This window comes from Nannobrachium achirus (genome assembly GCF_963921795.1).
Source record: "Nannobrachium achirus genome assembly, chromosome: 15".
NCBI classification, from domain to species: domain Eukaryota; kingdom Metazoa; phylum Chordata; class Actinopteri; order Myctophiformes; family Myctophidae; genus Nannobrachium; species Nannobrachium achirus.
In genome coordinates this window covers 19721094-19733440 of record NC_137822.1, presented here as the reverse complement: position 1 = coordinate 19733440, position 12347 = coordinate 19721094, and the positions used below count along the sequence as shown (strand labels likewise).

At 42.6% G+C, this 12347-nt stretch overlaps 1 protein-coding gene across 2 annotated transcripts in view; it reads right to left on the bottom strand.

The window, feature by feature from the left end:
* The window catches only part of rai14 (retinoic acid induced 14), a 69501-nt gene extending 57154 nt beyond the window's left edge, over positions 1-12347 (bottom strand). For both annotated transcript variants that reach the window (XM_080742957.1, XM_080742958.1), the window contains exons 1-2: positions 12029-12347; positions 9328-9407 (exon numbers count right to left, since the gene is read on the bottom strand). In XM_080742957.1, coding sequence (XP_080599083.1) covers positions 9328-9363 — 36 coding nt within the window. In that variant the 5' untranslated portion in view covers positions 9364-9407; positions 12029-12347. The remainder of the gene's footprint in view (positions 1-9327; positions 9408-12028) is intronic.

Sequence of the window (12347 nt, the reverse complement as noted above, 5' to 3'; positions counted from 1 at the left end):
TAACCTCCTTTTGACCTCCTCTCACAGGGAAACCCGGTCCGGGTCACGACACCATTGTAACGCCCAGGATTCGTACCCGGGTCTCCCGTGTGAAAGTCCAATATCTTAACCACAAGACCAAAGGGATATCTCTTTGGACCGGAGGAGATATTAGACTTTTGAGGCCATCAGGCTGAGGCAGTGAGTTACTCTGCTTGCTACACATACTTGTCAGTTTCCCCCACCTTACATCAATGTCAGCGTCAACAGAACCAGGTTTTGATACTATACCATTAACCATTTGCCTGTAATTGCCCACAATTTGTGTCGGGGCCTATTCCTTACCCCCCAAAAAACGGCATCCCATCAGCCATCATGCTCTAATTGGAATCGCATGTTGAGATGCCTCTATAGAGAGCACTTCCAACAGCGCTTTCACTTCTGCCCATAGCCACAGTGTCTCAACTGCGAGCAGTTGCATTGTCTGTCGTACAAACTCTATTTCCACCCGCAGCTTCGTCGTTTGTGTCATGACAGCTGCACCCCAGGACTGACACTGACACAGCCCCTGGGTAAGGTAAAGCAGCAACCAGGCCTTCAGGCTGAGAGCTGCGCTCCGAGGAGGGCATTTTTTAAGTCTGTACCCGTGCTCTTAGTCTTGTGAAATGCCATTCTCTTCATCCAGCTCTCAATGTTGCGAACAACTCTGTCGGTGTGCTGAGACACACTACACACTGGACTTACTAGTACCATAAAAGCTTCAAATAAAATGACACACCCAAGCTCTTAAATGTAGGCACGTGGACAATGCATGCACGCACACATACTGTGTACACACACACACACACACGCACGCACACGCACGCACACACACACACTTCCCAACATATTTGCTGAATACTGGGTTTCCCAGTCCATATGTCTGTCCTAGTTCATGTAAACAGGAGATAAGAAATAAAGAGCCATCATGGACTGTTCCTGCTTTAATTGGATCCATGGCTAAACAAGACCTACGCCATTTCCCTTTTTCTTTCCTCTTTCATCACTTTGAAATAGCTACAGTCCATGTTCTGTCCATCCTCTCTCAGGCTCACTGGGACTTATTTTCACAGACCTGCTGACCACACAGAAGCTAAGACAATTACCACCACCAACCATCCAGTAGGTTGCGGTCTTAGTTGTCTGAATCCAGACCAGAGGGTAAATGCCTGTCCATACTTTCTCTGAAAACGAACTTTTCGGTTCGACTACAAAATGAAATTTGCATGTCGGAAATTCGCAACTCACCAAACATTTTGGAGGTTTCGGAGATACAATGGACAGGCCTTTAGACGGCAAACACCTGGCTGGGAGGATGGCATGCAAAACAAAGGCATGGTACTGTACATGATGGAACAAAAAAACTGCTTTTATTACAGTACAGGGCAGACCCAGCTGATGCTGGGTGATGGGAAGGAGGGTGATGCTCATCATGATTCATGAATGCTCATAAGACAAAGTTGATATTTGATGTCAGTCAGGGAGTCACAGGGACCAATGAATCAGAAAGCTGGCAATGGGTCCACATGGACCCATATTAATAGTTTAATAATCATTAGATTAGAAAGCATATCAATTATACTCATATATTTGGAAACTATTAAAAAGAATAAACTGCTCACAAACCTCTCTCTCTCTCTCTCTCTCTCTCTCTCTCTCTCTCTCTCACTCTCTCTCTCTCTCTCTCATATACTGTATGTTTATACACAGATGTACATACCCACCCCTGCTCCCCCTCTCTTAGATCCCCAGATTAAACCTCTGCTGCTCCAGAAGGTTTTAACAGCATTAATACCCTTTTACAACACACAACCACACCACACCATTCCATGCCAAACCTAGCAAAGCCAAGCCAAATCAAATGAACAAACCCTAGCTGAGACCCGGCAATAAAAAGATATACATGTTTAAAGTTTTCATAGACAACATAACTTTATAAGTTTAAGTGCAACATATGGTGTAGATGGCTTTGAAAGGCTTGGTTCAGATTGCAGGCAAATCCAATTAGTTTTTCAAATATAATCTTTAGGAGTGACTTATTTACGTGATCAGATTGGATTTGTTTTCTCAAACATCAACGACCTACAGTATCTGCATTGGTTGCTGTGGTAACGACGTAACGACATAAGTATGAATAATGCCTACTTGTACGACGGTGTAATGTGTCAGAAATAGAGATTATCAAGCTCAAAATGTGTTAGGAATCTTGGGATGAGACACATTTGGCTATTTTCAACAAGTGACACCATCACATCATACATGGCCTTAGTGTCCGAGTGTCCAGAGTACACTTTACACTTGTCCAGAGTGTACTTTACAAAAGTACGTTTCCATGTGTTATTTTGATGTTCAGAATTGATCAAAACAAATCTGATTCTAACCCTAACATTAAATGTATTGTTAAAATGTGTTCTAACTCAAGTAGATAGCAGAGTCCACACCACAACTATAAGGATCGGTTTGAATGCTCACAGTATTATCATCATCATTATCATGCAGTGAACAACCCTTAAGCCATGAGAATGTCTGTATTTGGATAGCAAGAGAGGCAGCATAATCCACACGAGCTCACACATCAATTAGACACATTTTGAAACACTGAATAAAGGGGGGGGGGGGGGGGTGCAGTGTGTGTTGGTTTTGAATTGTTGCCTAATGTGTGTTGATGTGTGTTGTAACTGCACTGCACAACTCCATGTAGAAAGATGAATGCAGTGTGGGAGTGTGTTTGTGTGTGTGTGTGTGTGTGTGTGTGTGTGTGTGTGTGTGTGTGTGTGTGTGTGTGTGTGTGTGTGTGTGTGTGTGTGTGTGTGTGTGTGTGTGTAATCCCTTTCAGTCTAACAGCTGGGGAGCAGGGTAAAGTAGGGTAACCATGTGTAGAGCCGGGTGCAGGGTAATACTAGGACTACTGTAAACGGATAAAGATTAAACACTACAGATAATGAGTATGCAGATAATGGAGTAGACAGATAATAGTGTACACAGGTAATGTACTGTGAGAGATATTAAAAAGAATACATGTGTGTAGTCTGTGTACGGTGTATGGGTGGAAAAATTACATAGTTCATTAAGGCTGCAAATAGCCAAAACCTTATTTGCATAATCGATTCATCAGTTTCTTTTTGAAGATTTAGACCAGGGGCAAGTCCAGGGGTGCCACAGATTGCACAGAATCTTATTAAACTATTTGGAATTTATCAATATTACTTCACTTTAACCACTTTAACCCTCTATTCTTAGTAAAATGGACCCGAGATGCTTGGTGCGTTCTTTTTTTACATACACATAATCTCTTCGCCCCAAAATTGCAGCTCTACATCTAGATCACAGAATTATGTCAAAACAAGGTAATAAAGTACAAGACAGTACGATGGTAAATGCTCATCGAAAGTTATCTGAACTCAAAGAAGTCAAATCAACATAAAGCAACAAAGGAATCATTTGTGATGTTGATTGTACCATGGAAGTGACTGTAAGACTAAGAACTAAGAACATACTGATTGGTAACGGGAGAAGCAGAGTATATAGGAATGTCTCCTTGTAAGTCTGTGGCTGCTGGCCAAAAAACATTCCCAGAAACCATCTTACAATGCCTGCCAGTTTTTAAAATCCACTCACTCTAATACACACACACACACACAAACACGCACTGCACGCACTGCATGCACACCACCTACCAGATTCTATTCACTATTTGAGCCAAACAGACTAGTAGCCAAAACAGCTCCCAATGTACAGTATGCCTAATAACTTTGGGCACACATAAGAGACACAAACATGTACTCACATTCATGAACACAGGAAATGATACACACAAAGGCAAACATACTAGGGCTGTCAAATAAATAATTGCTTGTAAATGTATTCTAATTTCATTAGCAGGCAATGCATGGCTACCAGCTAAATGCGCTGATGGAATGGATTCTGGGGATGTGATGGATTCTGCGATGTCGGGCAGAAACCTCGTATCTTCAAGTTTCAAATTTGTAGTTTTTTTTTTGCAAGACAGTGCCATTACTGAAAAATCCTTAAATTGAAGCCTTTTTAACCAGATTTGAGTCACGTACATCCATGCCCGAGCATGCTGTCAAGACAAGCGTTTTTTTTGACGCCCGCGGTACAGTAACATTAGCAGGATTAATATACCGGTTCGGTAAGCTACGCTACCGTACATGAGTCATTGTTTCATGTTTGACAACATTCATTTGGATTATCAGATGGTGAAACCCTAACCCAGGTAAAATATCTGGTCACTCTGCAATAGTTTAGCGATAGTTTAAAGTTGTCCACCTGTCTAAAGTCAGCTAAACTCTGAGACATTAAACAAATATTAGTTCTTCAAACATTACATTTTGTAAGCTTGTTCTTGACTATTGGCAGCAATTTTAATATGATTAGTACTGACCAGATCTAAAATACATTATGTGCATCCTTTTCCATGGCAAACATAAATGTTATAATAGACATTTGAAAGTTTTGGAAAGAAATTACATTTTTGAAAATATAATAGAAGATATATTTGTAAAATATTTAGCTCATAATGACACGGCCAAAATAGGGACACTAGGGGGTTAATGTGGTTTAAATAATGATTCTGTTAGACCTTGTATATCTGCTCAGTGCTCATGGTTTCTGATTAGGCACAATGCATGCTACTCTCCTTCATTCCTGGGCATTGGCAGGCATCTGCAGACAATCTTTCATGCAATAAAACATCAGAGCATGATACAACTACTTTGCTGATTACACTGCATGACAAAGTCCAGGAGGTAGAGTTGGTCTATTGTTAACCTTTTGTGCTAAGTGAAACCTACATCAGATTTTAAGTTTTAAAGATGCAATAAAAATGTTAACCAATCTGCATCACCCCGCTCTTCTGTTCAGACTTTTAGAGCCTGTGGTTCGGTAGGACCACTACTGGTTGACAAGAGAAATTGCATGAAACTCAAATGGAAACAACTCGACTTTCCAAACGTGCTCTAGCTCTCTTATAGCTAAATTGGCACTCACGTGAGGGGCTTAGGTTTGAATCCTCGTCAGAACAAGAATGTTATTATTTTCTCACTTCTATGGGGCATTAACAATATCCGCTCTAGACAAGACTGATCTTCAACCTGACCTTCATTTTCACTTCGGCATCCCTCTAATGTTCTAATAGTAGAAACAAGCCTCTAGTACTTTCAGTAATAGAATCCAGTGCAGCACACTAGTCAAGGAAGCAGGACCTCTAAACTAAACAACTTAGGGTTAATAGTAAATTGACAATCTAGTCATCTTTCTTTAAAGATTTGTTTTGGGGCTTTTATGCCTTTATTGATAGGAAATGGGGAGAGAGATGGGGAGTGACACGCAGCAAAGGTCGTCGGGATTCGAACCCGCAACACGCTGTCAGGCATCAGAGCCTACTGTATGTGGTATGTACCTGAACCGCAAGGCTAGCAGGCGCCCCATCTTTCATTTTTCACTAGTGTTGTTACAGTGTTGTTTACTGAATATCATGTCAGTAATATCTAATAGCTGTTTCTCTTACAAATTGAACCACTCAAACCCTATATAATGTAAGTATATATTCTATTGACCAGGGTCCCCCAGCGGTCCTCTCCATTTTTCCCTCTCTACACCAAATCCCTTTGCCTATTCTCACGGAATGTTTGCTTATTATGACTTATATGCTTAGAATAGTGACGCTAGGGTCTGTGTGGTTAAGAAGTCTCTACCTTATTTAGGCCTCTTTCTCAGAGACATTTGAGTGTAGTACATCGGCTGCCAGATACATTCAGCTTGCTAGTATGGAGGAGGGTCCTGAGAGTGAAACATTTAGCAGAGATTTGTCTTAATATTTCTGAACCCCCAGCTAAAACAGTGACTCCATTTACAAAGGCCAATCTGGCAAATGCCCAATTTCATAAAAAAAAGGAAGCTATTTGTGTAGGCATCCTGCTTCTCGTTTTGTTGGAGAATGAATGTGGAGGGGGGTGGGGGGGGAGGCCATTCCTTCGCAATCTATCACTGACACACAAATCCCAAAATAGAACCAAGGAGATTTTTTCTTTCTATTACCCTTGATTATGGGTTTATAAAAAGTGCAATGGAATGATGACTATTGGCTCAGAAGTGAAACATGCTGCGTTTCAAGGAGAGTCATATTGTAACTATGACCATGAGTTTTACTTTTGCTTCAGTTACCCACGGTAGGTTGTGCTGAGCACAAATGTTCTTCTTCAGCAACGCCCTGCAATTGTACACATTCACACCTGGAAACGTCCCAGTACAACCACAGTCTTGCGATGCAGCGGTCACACCGTCAGTGATCACAAGCCGATCACGGCCGGCAGTCATTCATTTCCAATGGTAGCTGGGGCTACACTTAGTGACATGGAGCTGTGCTGTGAGATGTCTAGTGACAATATCGCTGCGACTTGGCAACCAAGCTGAGAAATGCTTATGCAATTACTCTATGTCATATCATATACAGTATGTGGCTCAGGAGGTAGAGCAGTTCATCCAATGATCCATGGGTCGGTGGTTTGAATCCCAGCTCGAATTCTCCTTTAAAAGAACCAGTAAGACTCCTTATCGCCACAAATAGGGCAAAAATGTGTTTTTCCAAAATCTTCCTGATCCATGTTGATGACATGAGTGTAGACATACTGTGTGGTGATTTTCGTGATTTTAGGGCAAAATCTGTAGGAGCAGTGTCCAAAAATGTGTTTTAAAAAATCGGCCTGAAGGTGGCGCTATATGGGACAGATTCATGTTGATGGGATGAGTGTAGACATACTGTGTAGCGATTTGCGTGATTTTAGGGCAAAAACTGTAGGTGCAAAAATGTGTTTTAAAAATCGGCCTGAAGGTGGCGCTAGAAGAGGGCCATGTGAGAAATGAGGGGTGGGGTCTCCGCGTTGCCTTGGTGGACGAATAGGTACCGGCCCCGGCTCTCCCGGACGCTGCTAGCCCGAGTTACGGCATTTTATGTGAGCTGCAGTGGAGGGGGTCCTCCACTGGGGGCGCCACCACTTTTGCATCCGTTCTGGAGCACCAGGAGTGGGTGGTCCCCAGGAATTCCCCGTGAGCAGCCCCGTTGGGGTGGTCATTTTTGCACATTTGGTCATTTTTTACACCTGGGGGTCCCCCAGGGACCTGGGGGTCCCTGGAGCTCCGGGGGTGTGAGCTCCGGGAGTGTGTGTGCAAAATTTGGCATGGATGGGGGCAACGGTTGTGGAGATATGAGCAGGGCAAAAGTGTGACGTGTGACATGTGACAGACAGACGGACGGACGGACAGACGGACGGACGGACAGTCGGTGGAGGTTTTGATAGTAAATGCGACCTATGGTCGCAATCAAATGAATAGCAACTGCGTGGCCTATTTCTTGCCTAAAATGTTCTCTGAAACAATGTTGTTGTTGTACTACACTATATAGGTCAGGGGTCTTCATTGTTTGTTTGTTTTTCAAGCCAAGGACCCCTTAGCAGAGAGAGATGAAGCAGGGACCCCCCATTCTGACTGATCCTAAAATCAATACGTATGTATGACACACATACAGTGAAGGGCATGGCATTATTGACTTATTAAATCAGCAAGAGAATTCTGTTAAAAAAGCAGCAATATGTATACATCACTTGGATACATAAATATGCAGAAGAGAGTTATCAAGTGCAGTCCCAGATTCTAGGTTTGTAGTTTTATAATGAATAATTTACATTAGATTGCGCTTCTGAAATATGCTAGGCTTCAAGTGATTGAAAAAGGGAACATATCAAAGAGACCATGCTATGACAGTGAATGTGGGAGTGAGGCATCAGATGCTAGCCTAGAATACTGTATGTATGATTACAAATGGATGCAGACTTGTTCCTTAGCAACATTCACAGCAATTCTTCTCCACTGCTTTTTCTTTCATGCCACCCACCACAGGCTCTTTTTTACAATGAATGCTTTTTATACCGTTGAAATAATACGTGGATTACAACATCACCACAGACTTGCACTGTCAAAATGACGACTCACTAAAACTAAAGCTTTTATCTTTGTTGTTGGGTGGACAATGTTGGTAAAGGTGTAAGACTGAAGGAAACAGAAAAGCAACTACGACCTTGCAGCCTGCTGTTCCACCTACCAATTTTCTTTCATTCTTGTTCTCTCCCACACACAAACAGGCCTGTGTTTGTGATATCTAACAAACAAGCTTAGATGGTTTAAAACTAACACAATAATAACAGTGAATATCCCAAAACCCTATGAACAGCTTCTGTACTACCGTTTCCTGGATAGGCCTACCAGATCAAAACTTTAAGGAGGGATGTGCCCAAACACAGTCTTCCTCTCTGGCACCATCTATGTCAACAGAGCATAACGCTTAACCACAGCTCATCATCCTACCCCACCTAAGCTTGGAGCCTCTTTGAAACTCTTGTCTATGCTGACCAAAGTATCTCATTTAGCAAGCCCTCTTCACTCCACCTCTCTGGCACACCCTCCATCCTTAAAATGTATACTTTTTAGCCAACACACCACCAGACTCTTCCTGTCTGGCGCTTGCCTCTGTGTCATTATGGTCACCGTGACAACAGATGAGTCACAGTGCTGTGTGCAGGCGCCTCGCTTCCTGTGAGGGAATCTTACAACAGTGACTGAACCATCGACTGTCCTAACATGGAAAACGTATACCTCCCAAAAGACTGATTCATACTGAACAAGATCAAATCCATGTCTGGAATAGTTCAGCCAGACTGCTAGAAGGAATCTGTGGCTTTTACATACCGATTCAAAGTGTTCACAGCTCTGATCTGTGTAGACACCTCCTAAATGACTCAACATGTATAGTGTGTGTGTGTGTGTGTGTGTGTGTGTGTGTGTGTGTATGTGTGTGTGTGTGTGTGTGTGTGTGTGTGTGTGTGTGTGTGTGTGTGTGTGTGTGTGTGTGTGTGTGTGTGCGTGTGTGTGTCTGTCTATACACGTATTTTGTTTAAGTACACTGCTCCAAACATCCATATGCATGGACACAAATGTGTGGACGTGCATACAGTGGCTCATGGGTAGAGTGGCCACTTCCAGTTCGATTCCCAGGCGCCCCCAGAGTTAGTGTCCAAGTGTCCTTGAGCAACTCACTGAACCCCTAACCGCTCCCGAAGAGCAGGTTGGTGCCTTGCATGGTTTCATCGGTGTATGGATGGTGTGAATGGGTGAATGTAATGCACAAGTTTTGCACATGGTTTTAAAGCGCCATACATACATTACACGTGACACACCATCACACATGGTCATAAACACACTTCCCTCCATTAGATTACAGTATAGTTTACTCACATCGGTTTTCCTAAACTTGGCTTTGAGGCTCTTCATGTTCAGTCTGGTCCATGCAGTTTGTCTCACTCCCTCAGAAAGGCCTGGGAGGGAAGATAAAATGCTGGTTAAAGCCCCACACTGCCGTCAAGTCAGCATCACATCCAAACTTAAGCCTGACATACTTCATCGTACTACAAATAGCAAAAATAACTATATATCTGTAAGCTCTTTGTGACACGCTGTACGCTTTTAAAGTAGCTCGGTTTTTTTCTGGGAGAAATAAATGAGTATGTCAGACTGACATACATTGTCAGTGTCAATCATATTAACTGATATTCAACTGAAGTGAAACATTTTCCGCATTGCATTATGACACTGTTATACAAAGTGTAGACCTACATTTAGCTTGACTGAAAACCTTGTCTCGCCATGAGTTACACTTCCTCAAACACAGTCTCATGTGTGCAGCATCAAAGTGGGAATCCACACATTTAATATTTGAGTTCTTGTTATTTTTCTTTTAGTGACATGCACAGAAAGTTTCTTATATGTTAACATGTTGTTCAGCCATGCTCTGTGCCAGTACAGTGCTGGCACAGGTGTTCATTTACCGTAACTGAGAGTGATAAAAAATGGTCCATTTTACTGTGGGAGCCTGGGAGGTCTCCGTTTTTCCTTTTACCAGTTTGATCCTAGCCCTAGAGAGACTGTTGATGAATTGATTTCATTTGATTCTGCAGCCTGTGAGCAATCTGGCCCACATTCATCATTGTGATAACTGCTTTAGGGAATGTGGCCAACATCTGGATTAATACATTACTTTGATATTCTATTAGAATCACAAAGCACAGATGTGCACCAAGTAGCTTCCATGTCAGCAAAAGACTGCCAGCACTCGCAGAGGTGTCCTTTGGGTAGTTTGCTTACCTTTATTCAAATTAGGCATGGTCAACTCAAACCACGAACAAACGCTTTTCGGCCAACGCCTTCCTCAGCGTGATTGATTGATCACACTGAGGAAGGCCGTGCCTGATTTGCCTTTGACTGGAATAAAAGTAGCTACTAGCTTCAGGAGTACCTGGGTACTACTCACTATTCACTTCTGTGAGTGCTGTGGTCTTTTGCTGGTCTTGAGCCGTGCACCTGGTAAATAGCTGATTACTTGTGTACGCATTTTTTCTTCTATAATAATTGCATGCCATTGTGATTAAAGTACTTATATTGCTGCCACCTGGACGAATAAGGCGAATAATCCTTTATCATGACCCCAGGTGAAACCTGAGTAGTCATTTGTGGGACATTGCTCTACATTCTACTGTTGTCACTGTTAGACTTTTTTTGTTAGACTATATTTCTTAAATAACTCCTATACTTGGTTGACTGCAACCCCACTCTCAAAGGGCTGTAACTAAACCCCACAGCAAGTATTCTCCAAAATAGATCAGTCAGCTACTCCTGGTATGGTTCTGTAGCCTGACACACAAGTCTGTAAAATCCCAGTTTACTGCAGTAGAGGTTCCCATTCCAACCTTTTTCATTTGCATTAGGCTACAGATAGCCATATGATACGATTAGTTAGAAGCTGGGACCCCATCCTCAACTCCATATTCGGCACAAACCTGCCACCAAAATGTGGAATGCCTTTCCAACAAACATCAAAAAGTGCAACTCCTTATACCCTCCTCCAAAACCGCCATAAAGCCAAGTGAAGCACCTGTCTGCAATTTGTAAATAGTCCTAGAAAAGCCCTCTATATGCTTAGCACCAGAAACGAAGCAATATGTATATTATGTAGGCTACCGGTAAACATGGGGGGCGGGGCATGTTTACTGTACATAATAATATACATATTGTAATACACAGGACAACAATGGAAACATGTCCCAAGGGCTTTTTGTGTTAACCTTTTAACAATCATTGTAAACCATACCTCTCTGTACAATTTGTAAACTGTTAATAAAGCATGCCATTTGATTAAATGTGTACACTCTCTCTCGAGAGTCAGTGTGGGTTCAGTATTTGGTTCCTAAAATCCAGGGGATTCCTGCAGAACCCCCTTAAAGATCCCTGGCCCTGGGGGGTCCCTGGACGGACCCCCACGGTGAGAACCAGCTTGTACGGACGGTGTAGTAAAAACGTTACCAACACTGAAACACATGCACTTTCTATTAGAGCAGTATTTTTGAGTAACAGAAAACGCCTGTAAAATGTTAACGGTTGCGCGTATATCCATTAACTGGTGAACAATAAAAACAGGGGTTATATCGCCTAATTAGCAATATAGTCTATTATATTATTCTCAGAAAAGCCAGCGTTTAGTCAGACACATTTCTATCAGGCAGTTTTTGAATTAAGCTGGTGCGTTTTGACACAAAAGTAGCAAATGCGCGCGACATGATATTATTTGTATCCATGATGTATCATCGGATGCAGGAGCGGGGGATCGTGCCGAAAATAACCGATCTACAAGCTCACAGCGCGTCCCTGTGAGCTTGTTGTAGATCGGCTATTTTCGGCACGCGACGCCGTCGTACGACGGAGAATGAATTAATATTATTAAGCACAATCTGTGGTAAAATACATGAATCTAGACTCACTCACTGTAACCAACCACCAAGAGTAGGCTAGCTATTATGCCCACACACCACCAGTGCACATAGTGAACACATTGGTCTACTCTAAATGAACTTTGTCTTGAATTGACTAGGAACACTTTACTTACCCTATAAAAGTTGCAGTCGCTGGAGGAGGACTCGACAGGAGAGCGAGAGGGAGAGAGAGAGGAGAGAGAGGGGGGGAAAGATTGATACGGAACCGATTTTTCTTTAACACCATTAAGCCGGTAAAACAACTAACATATTAGCCTGACTGGGCAATCCCGTGTGGAGTGGAGTAGAGTCGAACAGGGAAAGCAAAACGCACAAAGGAGAACAAAACAGTGCGCCTTGTTGGCTGCATACACAATGCTCTGCCTCTGAGGCGGCCTGAATACATTAAAAAAGTTGAGCTATTCAAGAAGAGAGCCCATGTTTAGCTCTCCA